Source organism: Macaca nemestrina, chromosome 17, assembly GCF_043159975.1.
Source record: "Macaca nemestrina isolate mMacNem1 chromosome 17, mMacNem.hap1, whole genome shotgun sequence".
In the NCBI taxonomy this organism is placed as follows: domain Eukaryota; kingdom Metazoa; phylum Chordata; class Mammalia; order Primates; family Cercopithecidae; genus Macaca; species Macaca nemestrina.
The window spans coordinates 84840454-84856294 of record NC_092141.1 but is presented as its reverse complement, the minus strand read 5'-3'; the positions used below and the strand labels follow the sequence as shown (position 1 = coordinate 84856294).

Here is a 15841-nt window from a genome sequence, read left to right as displayed (position 1 = left end):
GTTTTGTTTTTTTGAGACGGGGTCTCACTCTGTCACCCAGGCTGGAGTGCAATGGTGCAAACTCAGCTCACTGAAACCTCTGCCTCCTGGTCTGAAGAGCAATCCTCCCACCTCTGCCTCCTGAGTAGCTGGGACTACAGGTGTGCTCCACCACGCCCGGCTAATTTTTTGTATTTTTAGTAGAGATGGGGGTTTGAGAGGGAGTCTTGCTCCGTTGCCCAGGCTGGAGTGCAGTAGTGTGATCTTGGCTCACTGCAACCTCCGCCTCCTGGGTTCCAGTGATTTTCTTGCCTCAGCCTCCCTAGTAGCTGGGATTACAGGCACGCTACTATGTTGCACGCTATTATGTTGGCCAGGCTGGTCTCAAACTCCTGACTTCAAGTGTCTGCCATGAGCCACCACGCCAGCAGCATGTTTTTTTGTTTGTTTTTTTTTTTTTTTTTTTTTTTTTTTTGAGTTTTGCTCTTTTTGCCCAGGCTGGAGTGTAATGGCACCATCTCTGTTCACTGCAACCTCTACCTTCCAGATTCCAGCAATTCTCCTGCCTCAGCCTCCTATGTAGTTGGGATTACAGGCTTGTGCCACCATGCCTGGCTAATTTTGTAGTTTTAGTAGAGACGGGGTTTCACCATGTTGGCCAGGCTAGTCTTGAACTCCTGACTCAGGTGATCTGCCTGCCTTGGCTTCCGAAAGTGCTGGGATTACAGGCGCAAGCCACTGACCCCAGCCCTTGCAGCAATTTTTTTTTTTTTTTTTTTTTTTGAGACAGAGTTTCGCTCTCGTTGCCCAGGCTGGAGTGTAATGGTGCGATCTCAGCTCACCGCAACCTCCACCTCCTGGGGTTAAGCGATTCTCCTACCTCAGTCTCCCGAGTAGCTGGAATTACAGGCATGTGCCACCACGCCCGGCTAGTTTTGTCTTTTTTTTTTTTTTTTTTTAGTAGAGACGGGGTTTCACCATGTTGTCCAGGCTGGTCTTGAACTCCCGACCTCAGGTGATGTGCCCACCTCAGCCTCCTGAAGTGCTGGGATTACCAGCGTGAGCCACCGTGCCCAGCCCCCTTGCAGCAATTTTTTAAGATGACAAAATAAAACAGAAAATTTCAGAATATATCCCACTACAAAATACAAATTAAGCAGCATGTGGTGGTGGCAGGGCCTGTACTCTCAGCTACTTGGGAGGCTGAGGCAGGACCACTGGCTTGATGCCAGGAGTTCAAGACCAGCCTGGGCAACATAACAGGACCCCCATCTCTACCAAAAAAAATTTTTTTTTTTTTTTTTGAGACGGAGTCTCGCTCTGTCGCCCAGGCTGGAGTGCAGTGGCCGGATCTCAGCTCACTGCAAGCTCCGCCTCCCGGGTTTACGCCATTCTCCTGCCTCAGCCTCCCGAGTAGCTGGGACTACAGGCGTCCGCCACCTCGCCCGGCTAGTTTTTTTGTATTTTTTAGTAGAGACGGGGTTTCACCGTGTTAGCCAGGATGGTCTCGATCTCCTGACCTCGTGATCCGCCCGTCTCGGCCTCCCAAAGTGCTGGGATTACAGGCTTGAGCCACCGCGCCCGGCCTAAAAATTTTTTAAACTAGCCAGGCATGGTGATGTGCCCCTGTAGCCCCAGCTACTCAGGAGGCTGAGGTAAAAAGATTGCTTGAGCTCAGGAGGTTGAAGGTACAGTGAGCCATGATTGCACCACTCCAGCCTGACTGACAGTGTAAGACAGGGTCTCGTTATGTCACCCAGGCTGGTCTCAAACTCCTGGGCTCAAGCCCTATATATTTTTATGGTGGGTCAAGGTAAGGAAAAAGAGCCACCATTTGGTAAATGCTGCCAACCTTTTTTTTTTTTTTAATTTTTAGAGGGAGGGTCTCACTATGTTGCCCAGGCTGGTCTCAAACTCCTGGGCTGAAGCAATCCTTCTGCCTCAGTCTTCCAAAATGCTGGGATTACAGGCATGAGCCAACTCTACAGGCCTGCCAACCTCTTTTATGTCATGGCACACACAGAAAATGATTTGGTCAACGAAATGGTATTTATTTGGCTCACTGGGACAAATAGATTACTCTTATTGGGGGTCAAGAGGCGACCACGGGTGGGGTGGGGGGCGGTGGCTCACACCTGCAATCCTAACACTTTTGGGAGTGTTAGGTGGGCGCATTACTTGAGGTCAGGAATTTGAGACCAGCCTGGCCAACATGGTGAAAACCCATCTCTACCTAAAAATACAAAGCTTAGCTGGGTGCGGTGGCCTGCATCTGTAGTCCCAGCTACTTCGGAGGCTGAGGCCCGAGAACTGCTTGAACCCGGGAGGCGGAGGCTGCAGTGAGCAGAGACCGTGTCACTGTACTCCACCCCAGGAGACGGGCAAGACCCTGTATCAAAAATAAATAAATAGGCCAGGAACGGTGGCTCACGCCACCACTCCAGCACTTTGGGAGGCCGGGGCGGGTGAATCACGAGGTCAGGAGATCAAGACCATCCTGGCTACAGTGAAACCCCATCTCTACTAAAAATACAAAAAATTAGCCGGGCATGGTGGGAGGCACCTGTAGTCCCAGCTACTCGGGAGGCTGAGGCAAGAGAATGGCGTGAACCCGGAAAGCGGAACTTGCAGTGAGTGGAGATCACACCACTGCTCTCTAGCTTGGGCAACAGAGCGAGACTCTGTCTCAAAATAAATAAGTAAATAAAATAAATAAATAAAATTATAAACAGAAAAACAGGTGACCAGTTCAGCGGCTCAGCTGCCCCAGGCCCTGCCTGCTGGTATCTGGGGTAGACCTGCACCCTTTCTTAGCACATCACTAAGATGTGCTCCGGTGTGGAGAATACGAGCAATCATACTGCAGTGAAAAAGAGAGCTGGAGACAGGCAGACAGGGGTAAAAGACCAGAGGAGAGGTCTGAGTACTGAGACCTGGGCCTGGGGGCCCTGCAGCTGCTCACCTGGTTCCGCAATAAACGATTGTTGAATCCTTCGGTTTGAGTTTTGAGTTCTGGTACCTTCCAGCCCCAAAGTCATGGGAGCTGTCCAAGAAGTGTGTTCACACGGTCATATGTTTTTATAAAACTTAGAACTTCTGGACATTGTAGCCGAAGCTGGTCAAGCTCGTTATCTCTCCACTGCAACTTCCTCTTCTTGTCATTTCCCCTCCTGTCAGGAGGCCTCATTGTGGCCACAGTATTGTGAATGAATAATTGTGGGGTTTTTTGTTTGTTTCTGAGATAGAGTTTTGTTCTTGTTGCCCAGGCTGGAGTGCAGTGGCTTGATCTCAGCTCACTGCAACCTCCGTCTCCGGGGTTCAAGTGATTCTCCTGCCTCAGCCTCCTGAGTAGCTGGGATTACAGGTGACCACCATCACACCCAGCTAATTTTTTGTATTTTTAGTAGAGATGGGGTTTCACCATGTTGCCCAGGCTGGTCTCAAACTCCTGACCTCAGGTGATCCACCCGCCTTGGCCTCCCAAAGTGCTGGAATGACAGGCATGTGCCACAAACTCTGACCTACTTTTGTTTTTTTAATTTATATTTTAAATGCACATAGAAAAAAAAAAAAAACTAAACAGTACCAAAAAGTACAATGCATACCGACATACTGAGCCACCAATCCACCCCAAATTCCCAGACCCACGCCTCAAAACTGCCACAGACATTTTCTGGTGGATCTTTGCAAAAAATTTCTATCTAGATCCTATTTTTTAATACAAATAGAACTATATGTATACAGCATTCTGTGCTTAATAACCCTTGACAATCTTTCCATATCAGCACATAGTCTGACTTTTTTTTTTTTTTTTGAGACGGAGTCTCACTCTGTTGCCCAGGCTGGAGTGCAGTGGCGCAATCCCGGATCACTGCAAGCTCCGCCTCCTGGGTTCACGCCATTCTCCTGCCTCAGCCTCCCGAGTAGCTGGGACTACAGGCGCCCGCCACCACGCCCGGCTAATTTTTTGTATTTTTTAGTAGAGACGGGGTTTCACCGTGTTAGCCAGGATGGTCTCAATCTTCTGACCTCACGATCCACCTGCCTCGGCCTCCCAAAGTGCTGGGATTACAGGCCTGAGCCACTGCGCCCGGCCGACTTAATTCTTTTTAAAAACGGCAGAGATTGCAGACCCCAAAATACATCTAACCATTGGGGCAGATTTCATTATGACCATCCTTAATCCACTGTACTTGTCCTGCAAGGTCCAACCTGGTATTGCACCGGACCTCACAGAACGCTGCCGTTTCCTGATCTTTTCTAGTGAGGCAGCTTTATTTCTTCACATAGGAGACCTCCCTGCTAAGCGAAGTCGAACAGGTGGATCTAGAGGTTGACCACCACGGTCAGGAAAGCAGCTGTCTACTGAAAAGCAAACTCTAATTCCTTAAGATTAACGAGTTAATCTTTAAGATTAATTAATCTTAACGAATTAATCCTTAAGATTAACCCCTGCACCACCAAGTGGGGGAGTGCAGCCCCCTCTCTCCGCCTCATGGATTCAGCTCGGAGGTGCAGGGGTTTGGTGGGGGGCGGTTAGGGAATGACAGCTGCCCCGTGGAGGACGCCCAGGGCTGGGTCACGAGCTGGCATGAGTCAGTCTTATTTTGTAAGTCCTAGTTATCAGGCTGCCAGTCTCGCGCCGTGCCCAGTCTCACTCAGCCTTCAGTCTTCCGGCCGGGACCCCGCTGGGCGCTCCGGAGGGATCGGCGCCACCGCGAGGCCGGCGAGGAGGCTGCAAGGGGCGCCCGGCCGGCCTGCGAAAGTGGTGGGAGCCAGGCGGGGCACACAGCCTCCCCTCCCCAGGCGGGACTCTCCCCGCCCCCCGGGCTCAGGGCTTGGGGTGGTGAGATGGGTGGCTGGGTGATCCGACGCCGCCAGCCCACCGCGTCCCCAAGAGCCGGGGTCTCGGGCTCAGCTAAACGCCCCGGAGTCACACAAGCGCCCCATACACGTCTGCTGAGTGAACGAAGGCTGCCCATCCACCAGGGGACTGCTCGGCCCTCCCACGCCATGTCCAGGTCGCATTCGGCCAGCGGGACGTCCCTTATCGCTCGGCCGGGGTCCCCAGGCTCGCGCCCCTGACAGCAGCCGAACTGTTTATTTCCGTCCGGCTGAAGAGGCGGGGTGGAGATGGCACAAGCCGATTGGTTATGTAAATAGTGGAGCCAATTTCGGCCTATGAGCCAGGAGACTACAAGTTCCAGAATGCATCCTTCCTCCAGCACAGGGAGAGGCCGAGGCTGCGGGAGCGTTGCCTGCTGGGAATTGTAGTCTTCATCTTGTTTGTTACGCAGGCGGAACTGGGGGGAGGGAGTAAACTATTACCACGTGACGTTCGGGTCAGGTGGTTGGGCCAGCCTCCGCGCTCGAGCTGTGACTGGCTGACTCTAATAAGAAGACGCCACTAGGGGCGGGGCGAAGAGGGGCGCAAGCTCACTGCGTTTTGAGTCTCGGGACCCCTGTCGGAGAGACTATGGCGCTCAACAAGAATCACTCGGAGGGCGGCGGAGTGATCGTCAACAACACCGAGAGGTGAAAACACTGCGGAAGGATCCTAGAGGACCAAAGTTCGGGTGTCGAGGGAGTGGGGGGTGGGCGATGGGCGGTGGGGAATAAGCCCCTGAAGGGGGAGCATTGATGGAGTATGGTTGGGGGGGAATGGCTGGGGGCGGGGTTGGAGGAAGGTGGGTGGGCCGTGGGGGAGGGCCCGGGAGGTTGTGATCAGCTGGGAGGTGGGAGTGGGACGTCTGCTTGGGGACCTGGCATGGGGCGACCGGTGGGGCCTAGGGGTGATTCTTGAACCCGTTCCCAGAGTTTTGACTTCAGTAACTGGGAGGAGCCCCAAACAAAAATAATTGTCCCTTATTGGATGTCTACAACGTTACTACGTGTCAGGCTCTGCGCCTTTTCTACCTTATTTAATAAATTCTGTGCAGTACAATCTACTACTGTCCACGTTTCACAGGTAGGGAAAGTGGGGGGCAGAAAGGTTAAGTAACTTGCTCGAGATTGCAACTCTGTAAGTAACAGAGATGGAATTCCAGGAAAGGAGTCTTGACTCCAAAGTTAATAGGATTAACCACCAGCATACAGGCTTCCAGTATGTTCCAGAACTGTTCAGGTTCCAGGTAAGAAACTGAGGTCCCAGGAGTGAAATTAAACAGATGACGTTTGTCAGATGTCTGACAGTTCCTGGCACTGTGTGGATCCGTAAAGTCATTCCCTTGCCTCTCTCTTGAATGCCTGTTGGTTTGAGTCTCCTCCGAAGGCACAGGTCTCCTAATTCAAGGTTCTTTCCACTCCACCCTCCCCACCCCTTGCTCATTGCATCCTGTCTCTCCTCCAGTCTCTGCCAAGAGAAGCCCTGAATGGCCTCTCTCTCCTTTTGTTCCGTGGGTATTGAAAATCAGACCAGCCAGCTCTGGGTTGAACTATGCCGACCCTGAATTGCCTCTTGAAGGCAGAAGGAGCTTAGGAGGCACCTGAGTCCCCAAAGGAGACATTGTGGAGTCAGAGCCCTGTACCCAGCTAAGGCCAGCATCCAGTTGCCCTGTGACTTGGGAATGTTATGATGAGTCAGAGGAAAATGCCTAGAGTGACCCAGCAGGCTCACTTTCCCTCTATCTTACCTACTCAGAGTCTGATGGGTAATTCCTTCTTTTCTCTGAGCGGTACTTCTCTTTTTTTTTTTGAGATGGAGGCTTGCTCTGTCACCCAGGCTGGAGTGCAGTGGCACGATCTCAGTTCACTGCAGTTCACGATCTCAGTTCACTCAGTTCACCGCCTCCTGGGTTCAAGCAATTATCCTGCCTCAGCCTCCCCGGTAACTGGGATTACAGGCACTTGCCACTACACCCAGCTAATTTTTTGTATTTTTACTAGAAACAGGAGTTCACCATGTTGGCCAGGCTGGTCTCGAACTCCTGACCTCGTGATCCGCCCTCCTTGGCCTCCAAAAGTATTGGGATTACAGGAATGAGTCACCGTGCCCGACCACTTCTCTTTTCTTAGACCAGTTGTTTCCCACTTACCTTTCCCCAGTCTGAGAAAGTTGTGATATCTGGGGGGAGGCAGAAGACAAACAGAACCGTGTGAACCTTTTTATCATGTGATCAGAGACACCTCACACTGTCTTGTTGCATCTCTGTGTGTGAGTCAGTTCCCAGGCCTGGCCAGCTTTTCATGCCATTTGGCAACATCTCTGGGGACTGTTTTTCTTTCTGTCTCTGTGGAACTTCCTGAGACAAGAATGTATCTATCCTGCTGGGCCTTCTACCTGGCTTAGGGCTCAGTCCTGCTAAGTAAGGTGTGCCTTGTTTTAGAAAGTGCTTCAGCCTCCTGTCTGAATAAGTTGTGTCTGTAACAATTGAAGTATAAGTCCAGTGTTCAAAATTTGATAATTAGGCTGAGCATGGTGGCTCATGCCTGTAATCCTAGCACTTTGGGTGGCCGAGGTAGGTAGATCACTTGAGGTCAGGAGTTTGAAACCCACCTGACCAACATGGTGAAACCCCGTCTCTACTAAATACAAAAAATCAGCCGGGCGTGGTGACGCATGCCTGTAACCCCAGCTATGTGGGAGGCTGAGGCAGGAGAATTGCTTGAACCCAGGAGGTAGAGGTTGCAGTAAGCCGAGATCATGCCGCAGCACTCCAGCCTGGGCAACAAGAGTGAAACTCCGTCTCATAAAAAAGAAAAAAAAAATGATAATTAAACTAGTGAACGTTACTCTTCAAGTCGTGAACTCCTTTGAGAATGATGGAAGCTGTGGACTCTCCGCTCAGAAAAATGCACATATGACGTACATGATCATCTCAAGGGCTTCATGGACTTTCCTGCAAACCCAGCTGAAGAACCCAGGTTTGAAAGAACCTTGAAGGAGGTCCTATTGTGATCTGTACAGTCATCTCTTAGATATGTTTATATGTTAGGGTTGAAAAACAAACCAGCAAAAACAGAGCATCTGTCAAAAGGACTTAAAAGAGAATAGAAAAGTTAAGCCAGATCACCTCACCTACTTGAGGGATGGCGGCCTCTCTAGAGCCCTGTAACTCTGCTACCACGTTGATCATTTGGGGGCTGTGTAAGCGGGGTTTGGGAAATTTTACAGAACCCCAATGTGCTCGTTTCTTCCATGGCTGCATTAATGGGGTTTTTTGTTGGTGGTGGTGGTGGTTTTTAGTTTTTTTGTAGAGACGGGGTCTCGCCACGTTACCCAGGCTGGTCTCAAACTCCTGGGCTCAAGCGATCCACCGGCCTCAGCCTCCCAAAGTGCTTGGATTACAGGTGTGGGCCACCGCTCCTAGCCCTATGAATGGCTTTATTAATTTATTTGTTTTTGAGACAGAGCTTCTCTCTCTCTCTCTTTTTTTTTTGAGATGGAGTTTCGCTCTTGTTGCCCAGGCTGGAGTGCAATGGCACGATCTCGGCTCACCGCAACCTCTGCCTCCCGGGTTCAAGCGATTCTCCTGCCTCGGCCTCCCTAATAGCTGGGATTACAGACGCCCACCACCACGCCCAGCTAATTTTTTACTTTTTTAGTAGAGACAGGGTTTCTCCATGTTGGTCAGGCTGGTCTTGAATTCCTGACCTCAGGTGATCCGCCCGCTTCAGCCTCTCAAAGTGCTGGGATTACAGGCATGAGCCACCGTGCCCGGCTGGAGCTTCTCTCTTGTTGCCCAGGCTGGAGTGCAATGGTGCCATCTTGGCTCACTGCAACTTCCGCCTCCTGGGTTCAAGCGATTCTCCCTCCTCATCCTCCTGAGTAGCTGGGATTACGGGGGCCCGCCACGACTAATGTTTTGGTATTTTTAGTAGAGATGGGGTTTCACCGTGTTGGCCAGGCTGTTCTCAAACTCTTGACCTTGTGATCCATCTGCCTCGGCCTCCCAAAGTGCTGGGATACAGGTGTGAGCCACCGTGCCCGGCCCTATGAATGGTTTTAATGCAGTACTGTTGAGAGGTTATGAGAGCTGATGTGCCGGGCAGCTGCTTGGGAGAAAGGCCCAGTGTCTGGGTGACATCGCATCTCCATACTGTCTCATCAAGGCTTTTCCTCTTTTCTCATCACAGCATCCTAATGTCCTATGATCATGTGGAACTCACATTCAATGACATGAAGAACGTGCCAGAAGCCTTCAAAGGGACCAAGAAAGGCACCGTCTACCTTACCCCTTACCGGGTGAGTTGCCCAGCAGGACAGTTGGTTGAGAGGCTTGTTGCTGTTGGAGGTGACGTGAGTCTTAGTCTCGGGTCCGCCTCAGCCTCATGAGTCAAGTGGCCTCTGAACCCTGGTGAATGTTGGTGCCTCACTCTGCCTGTTTCTCCGTCACATGCTCCTGGATTCCAGAACCACCAGGCTCTTTGTGTAACTGACCTGACCACTGGGCAGTGAACCCATGTAAATTCCAGAGCCGCTGCTGCAAAACCTCTATAGAGTTGGATGCAGCGCTGGCATGACTTGGGCCTGGAGGCCAGAGACTATTATTATTAACATTTTGTTTTCTGTGAGAGTAGCCCATGAAGCCCTGTGCACATCCAGGGTGAGAAATCTGGTAAACAGGGCACAGTTGCGTGGCACAGCCTCTGGACTGGGCAGAGAGCCCAGTACTACCCCGCAGAATGACAAATGCCAGGCTGCAGAATGGGCCTTGCCTGAGAGTTACCCACGTGGACTCTGAGAGGTTGAGAAATACAAATGGATGTTGTTGGAAAATTGCTGCTTGTAGCCACTTAAGGCTTAAACTTAAAGACAGGCTGGTGCAGTGGCTTATGCCTGTAATCCCAGCACTTTGGGAGGCCAAGACAGGTGGACCACTTGAGCTCAGGATTTCGAGACCAGCCTGCGTAACATGGCGAAACCCCATCTTTACAAAAAATACAAACATAAGCTGGGTGTGGTGTCACATGCCTGTAGTCCCAGCTACCCAAGAGGCTGAGGTGGATAGTAACTGGAGCCGGGAGAGGTTGAGGCTGCAGTGAGCTGGGATCATGCCACTGCACTCCAGCCTGGGCAACAGAGTGAGACCCTGCCTCAAAAAAACAAAAGCCGGGCACGGTGGCTCACACCTGTAATCCCAGCACTTTGAGAGGCCGAGGTGGGCGGATCACGAGGTCAGGAGATCGAGACCATCCTAGCTAACATGGTGAAACCCTGTCTCTACTAAAAGTACAAAAAATTAGCCGGGTGTAGTGGTGGGCGCCTGTAGTCCCAGCTACTTGGGAGGCTGAGGCAGGAGAATGGCGTGAACGCAGGAGGCGGAGCTTGCAGTGAGCTGAGATCGCGCCACTGCACTCCAGTCTGGGCAACAGAACGAGACTCCGTCTCAAAAAAAAAAAAAAAAAAAAAAAGACTTAGACCCAAAGACAGCTGGAAGAAGAGGAGCACATTTTCAAGTTTTAATCTCATGACTTAGCAAAGACAGCGGAGCCTCAAAACCCCATCTCTGGAGGCTGAAGTTGGCATCTTCAGTCACAGATTAAAGTCATGGATTTAAAACCCGGGCCTGGCCAGTCCTGGTGGCTCACGCCTGTAATCCCAGCACTTTGGGAGGCCAAAGCTGGTGGATCACCTGAGGTCAGGAATTCGAGACCAGCCTGGCCAACATGGCGAAACCCTGTCTCTACTAATAATACAAAAATTGGCCAGGCGTGGTGGCACTTACCCGTAATCCCAGCTACTCGGGAGGCTGAGGTGAAAGAATCACTTGAACCCGGGAGGCGGAGGCTGCAGTGAGCCAAGATTGGTCCACTGTACTCCAGTCTGGGTTACAGAGTGAGACTCCGTCTCAAAAAAATAAAAAGGCTGGGTGCGGTGGCTCATGCCTGTAATTCCAGCACTTTGGGAGGCCAAGGCAGGCAGATCACGAGATCAGGAGATCGAGACCATCCTGGTTAACACAGGGAAACCCCGTCTCTACTAAAAATACAAAAAATTAGCCGGGCATAGTGGCAGATGCCTGTAGTCCCAGCTGCTCGGGAGGCTGAGGCAGGAGAATGGCATGAACCCGGGAGGCAGAGCTTGCAGTGAGCCAAGATTGCACCATTGCACTCCAGCCTGGGCGACAGAGCAAGACTCCGTCTCAAAAAAATAAATTAATAAAATTTAAAAGGAAAAAAGAAAACCCAGGGCGTTCTCCAGGCACAGGCTCCAGGAGAGCTCTCGTTACTGTTTATAGTCCGCCTCGATGGTAACTAGCGAGCACTGCACCATCATGCTCGGTTCTGGAGCTCAGGCTGGAGACCCCCCCTTTCAGGAACCCGTCCCTGCCTTGCCTCTGCTTGTCCTCCCCTTGCTTCTGCCTGTCCTTCCTCCTTCGTAGGCCCCTTCACTTAGGCACCACCGCCACCACCTCCCCACCACCATGTCAGTGACAGAGCAGTCTGCCCTGCTCATAGATACTGTCTGTGACCAGTACGTTTTTCTCCCATGTACGTGAGCTTGGCCTCTCCAGGCCGCAGTGAGCCCTTCCCCTTTCCACAGCTTTCTCCAGGAGTGTCTGGCACAGAGAGCGCCGTGGGGCTGCTGGACCCTGGCACTGAGAGCAGACTCGTCACTCCCAGGAAACAGGTGGGAAGCATGGCAGCGTGGGCGGTGCTTCCGGTGCTGATGGCCTCACCCTCTCTCCCTGCAGGTCATCTTTCTGTCCAAGGGCAAGGATGCCATGCAGTCCTTCATGATGCCATTTTATCTCATGAAAGACTGTGAGATCAAGCAGCCCGTATTTGGTGCAAACTACATCAAGGGAACAGTGAAGGCGGAAGCGGGAGGTAGGTGATGGGAACTCAGGGACACGGATGGGGCTTCCAGGGAGGTGCCCTGGGAGCCTCTTGACTGCCGCCCTGGGGGTGTCCCCTTCAGACCCTTATCGCCCTAGCCATGACCTCTTCCCAGCTCTGGGCTGCCAGCTGGTGGGGTTTGATTGCCAAGAGCTGGGGAAAATGCTGGCATTAAAGACGGCAGCTCAGGTCAGCTTTTCAGAGCGTGAAGTCTGCAGAAGCTTGCGGACTGAGTCAGGATGCTTAGTGCGCCTTGGCGAGTGCATACAAATTTTAGACTCAGGAAGGAGCTGCATCAGTTCTTGAGAGGGGCCTTTTCATGAGAGCCAGGAAGAGGCAACTGCCTCTGGAAGCCAGAGTCACCCTGCTTTGGGGCTGGCTTTTTGGCAGGCCCCAGAGACCTCTGCACTGAACTTGCCTTCCCCTTGACAGGCAGCCAGGCCCGCCCTTGCTATTGAGCGCTCTTGGTCCCTCTTTGGGCAGAAGCCAAGCTAGAAGGGCTGGAGTCTGTCCTTGGACCCCCTTAGGATGAGAGGTCTGCTCTGAATTTCAGGGTCGGTTGTTGTCGAGTGGGCTTGTGCCTGTGCAGCTGCCGAGTGCTTGACTGGGGGTGGAAAGAAACCTTGATGTTAGCTCTAAAACCACACCAAGGTGGCCTTGGCACCTGTGTACATATTGGGCCAGTGGTGGGAGGACAGGCTTGTTTCAGGAAGGAGAGGCCCTTGTTCCAAAGGGGGAAGCGAGTATAGCAGGGCCTGGCCGGGCTGCAGTGCCGGCTCCTGTGCAGGCAGCAGGCTGGAAACCATGGCACTGGGAAGTCCCCGTCACAGTGCAGGCCTAGCTTCCCACAAGCCTCCCGGGCGTCGGATGAAGCCCTGGAGAGGAAAACAGCCATCTCTTGGGGCATCGGTTTTCTTTTTCTGTGGTGTTTATTCGCTGTCCTTCCCCTCTCAGGTGGCTGGGAAGGCTCTGCTTCCTACAAGTTGACTTTCACGGCAGGGGGCGCCATTGAGTTTGGACAGCGGATGCTCCAGGTGGCATCTCAAGGTATCCAGGCTCCGAAGATTAGGGGCTGAGGACACACTGAACATGTAGGGGTTTGGTTTGAGTTTGCTTCCTTTTTGTTTTGCTTTTTTAAACATTCAAGAGGTAAGTGTCTGGGCACTAGGCTGAGCAGGCCTAGGAGTTGGGAAGGAAAGCTGTCATTGGCGTGAGCTCTGTCCTGTACCTCAGAGGCTGCGTTTCCCTGCCTGGAGCAGGTGGATCACGTTTTGACAAAGCTGTTTGGACTCAAGGACACTTTACTATGCCCTCATAAAACAAACCCCAAACCAACCATTAAACTGCGGTTTTGCAGCCATTGAAAATGACCGAGGGATGGGCCCAGCAGACATCCTCCGCCAGCTCACTCCTACCCCAGCCCTGAGCCTCCCTCCTGGCCTCCGTCCACCCTCCACCCTTGTCCTTGACCTCCCTTGCCTTCCCCTGGCTCTGACCTCTCCTGTCCTCTCTCATCACCCCATCCCTGACCAAGGCAGCCCCGAGTGTGGGTGGAAAGTGGAGTGGGGTGGACAGAGCATGTCTGCTGGGCACACTCCTGGGCCCCAATAGCTCCCCTCTGCAGGCAGTGGGACCGCCCTCTCCCCGCCCCAAGGCAGGCCACACTCATTTCTCTTTCCCCTTGTACTTGTAGCCTCCAGAGGTGAAGCCCCCAATGGAGCCTATGGCTACTCTTACATGCCCAGCGGGGCCTATGTCTATCCCCCGCCAGTCGCCAATGGAATGTACCCCTGCCCTCCTGGCTACCCCTATCCACCGCCCCCGCCTGGTGAGTGTGTCCTTTGCTGCCCACCCTCCCCTCATGAGCCCGCCTATCCAGGCTCCCCCAGGCCAGGGAGGCTTCATTCCTTGAGCTGCTTCAGGACTAACAGGATCTGGAGAGGCCCCCCTCAGAGGGGGCCGCAGCCAGGTGCTCACCGGGTCCCTGTTGCTCTCTTGCCGAGCAGAGTTCTATCCAGGACCCCCCATGATGGACGGGGCCATGGGATACGTGCAGCCCCCACCACCGCCCTATCCTGGGCCCATGGAACCTCCGGTCAGCGGCCCCGATGTCCCCTCCACTCCTGCAGGTGAGGGCCTTTGGGTGCTGGCAGCCCTTCGGGACCAGCCCTCTCCTCCCCAAGGTTGCACAGAGAGCCTCAGAATGGCCAGAGACTGCTGAGAGCCGCAGATGATGGATGACCCCTGGACTACCCCAGGGGCCCAGCAGGGCCGTGGCCTGGTGGTGCGGAGCTAGATTCTGGCCCCACCCCCATCCCTTAGCTACCCACATGGCCTGGGCAGGGAATGTCACCCTGTGTGCCTCGGTCCTCTCATCCTCTCATCTACACTCAGTTGGTCGGTCACGGTGGCACCTGGGGGGTTGGCTCAAGGATTAGATGAGGTGAGACATGCGATGGGCCTGGAAAGGACCATGCCAGCACGTGGCCCATGCTCAGGAAGCCTCACCTGCTGCTGTTATTGGCGGAACTGGACCCCCAGCACCAGCTGCCCCGAGCCATGGGGGCCCAGGGTCTCTGGGCTAAGCTCAGGGGGATGAGAACTTGTCACTGACACTGGGTGTGTTTGCTCTCACAGCCGAAGCCAAGGCCGCAGAAGCAGCCGCCAGCGCCTACTACAACCCAGGCAACCCTCACAACGTCTACATGCCCACGGTGAGAGAGCGTGGCAGTGCCAGTGCAGCCCCGCAGCCACAGATGCTGGGAGCCACAGGGGGAAGACTGCGCCATGTTTTAAACCTTCTAACGCGAATTTTCCCTTTCTCCCTTCTTTAGAGCCAGCCGCCACCACCTCCCTACTACCCACCGGAAGATAAGAAGACCCAGTAGGCCCTCCTGCCTCCCTGCCTCCCACCCTTATCTCTGTACCCTACCCCTCCCATTGGGGCTGCACTGGGGCTGGGGGAGGGGGCGCCTTGTTCTCCCTCCAGGTCTGATCATAAACAATTACCAGGAACTAGCATTGTGGGACATTAGGGCCCCCGGCCTCAGGAGAGGTGCCGCCCAGCTTCCATGCCAGCCCAGAGCCCACAACGCTGCCCAGTGTGCCTCACTCACTGTCTGGGGCTCTCCTGGGAGCACGGGGCATCCCCTGTTCCTGTTTCACTCTCAGCTTCTCCCCTCGAAGGGACTCTCTGGCCACCTCCTCCACCGCAGTCCAGCTCCCTCAGTCTGGCAGCCACTGCTACACTCAGCCTCATGAGCCACTTCAGACCAGCCAGGTGTCTTCCCCGGCCCTGCCAGGCCCTGCTCACATTCCCTCCGCTGGTCTATGCTGGTCTCAGAAGGCCACCGTGTCTGCATTCCACTCAGCCAGGGTCCAGCTGCAGCCCTGCCACTGTCCTTCCCTTCCTTGTCCTGAGTCATGCTGTTGCCACCCCGTGTGACTTTTGAAGCTGTAAAATGAGCTTCCAGGGCTTGGGTGGCGTCTGGGCAGGGCCGCCGAGGCTGGGAGGAAGTGCTTCTGCCTTTCGCTGGTGTTTCTGGAATTTGCTTTCCCTCACCTCTCACTTCCCTCTAGAAGGAGCTTCCTGACTGGAACCAGAGAATGCATGTCTGTCCACTTTTGGGCTGCTGGGTGGGGCTGGAAACAAGGGCCGCTGACCCTTCATGCCGGCCGGGACCTGCCACTAGCCCCCCAGCCTGCTTCTTCCCCTTAAGCTTCGTGCCCCTGGATGCGCTAACATTCGCTCTTGTTTGTTCCTGGACTGGCCATGAAGTGAGGAGATGGTTATCTAAAGAGAATTCCCTATTTATTTGACCAAAAATCCAGTTAATATATTAATGTGAAATAAACCCTGTTTGCACCTTGATTTGTTTGCTGAAAATGTGAAATAGTAAAAATAAATAACTGGACCCTTTCTGGCTCTGCGTGTGGTGACCCAGGCGGTCTCTTCCGGAAGGAGAGCTGTCTGGCTGCCGAGGGCCCTGGAAGCTCCCGGGACGGTTCCCTCCCACGGGAGGATCCCCGTTCTCACGGCCCAGCTGTCTGGTCCCCAGGACAGCTCTGGCCTCTGGAGCCG

General features: G+C 53.5%; 1 protein-coding gene across 3 annotated transcripts; it reads left to right on the top strand.

The window, feature by feature from the left end:
• The first annotated feature begins 5339 nt into the window (after positions 1-5339).
• On the top strand, positions 5340-15679 carry LOC105469179 (WW domain binding protein 2). 3 transcript variants are annotated; one of them, XM_011719882.3, is made up of 8 exons: positions 5340-5514; positions 9055-9163; positions 11616-11751; positions 12715-12807; positions 13454-13588; positions 13767-13889; positions 14398-14474; positions 14595-15679. In XM_011719882.3, exons 1-8 carry the CDS (start codon positions 5456-5458, stop codon positions 14646-14648), a joined length of 786 nt encoding a protein of 261 aa, XP_011718184.1. In that variant the 5' UTR covers positions 5340-5455; the 3' UTR covers positions 14649-15679. The 3 variants fall into 3 exon arrangements, with proteins under 3 accessions (XP_011718184.1, XP_011718185.1, XP_070939693.1); XM_071083592.1 differs by lacking the exon at positions 5340-5514 and adding an exon at positions 5771-6110; XM_011719883.3 differs by lacking the exon at positions 13454-13588 and having other exon boundaries at positions 5342-5514.
• Positions 15680-15841: the final 162 nt, after the last annotated feature.

Bases quoted from the DNA above. Each gene is read 5' to 3' on its own strand.
- LOC105469179 (XM_011719882.3), top strand. From the start codon at position 5,456: ATGGCGCTCAACAAGAATCACTCGGAGGGCGGCGGAGTGATCGTCAAC. The intron at 9,164-11,615 runs GTGAGTTGCCCA...CTCTCCCTGCAG, and splicing joins TCTACCTTACCCCTTACCGG to GTCATCTTTCTGTCCAAGGG. The intron at 12,808-13,453 runs GTATCCAGGCTC...TTGTACTTGTAG, and splicing joins GCTCCAGGTGGCATCTCAAG to CCTCCAGAGGTGAAGCCCCC.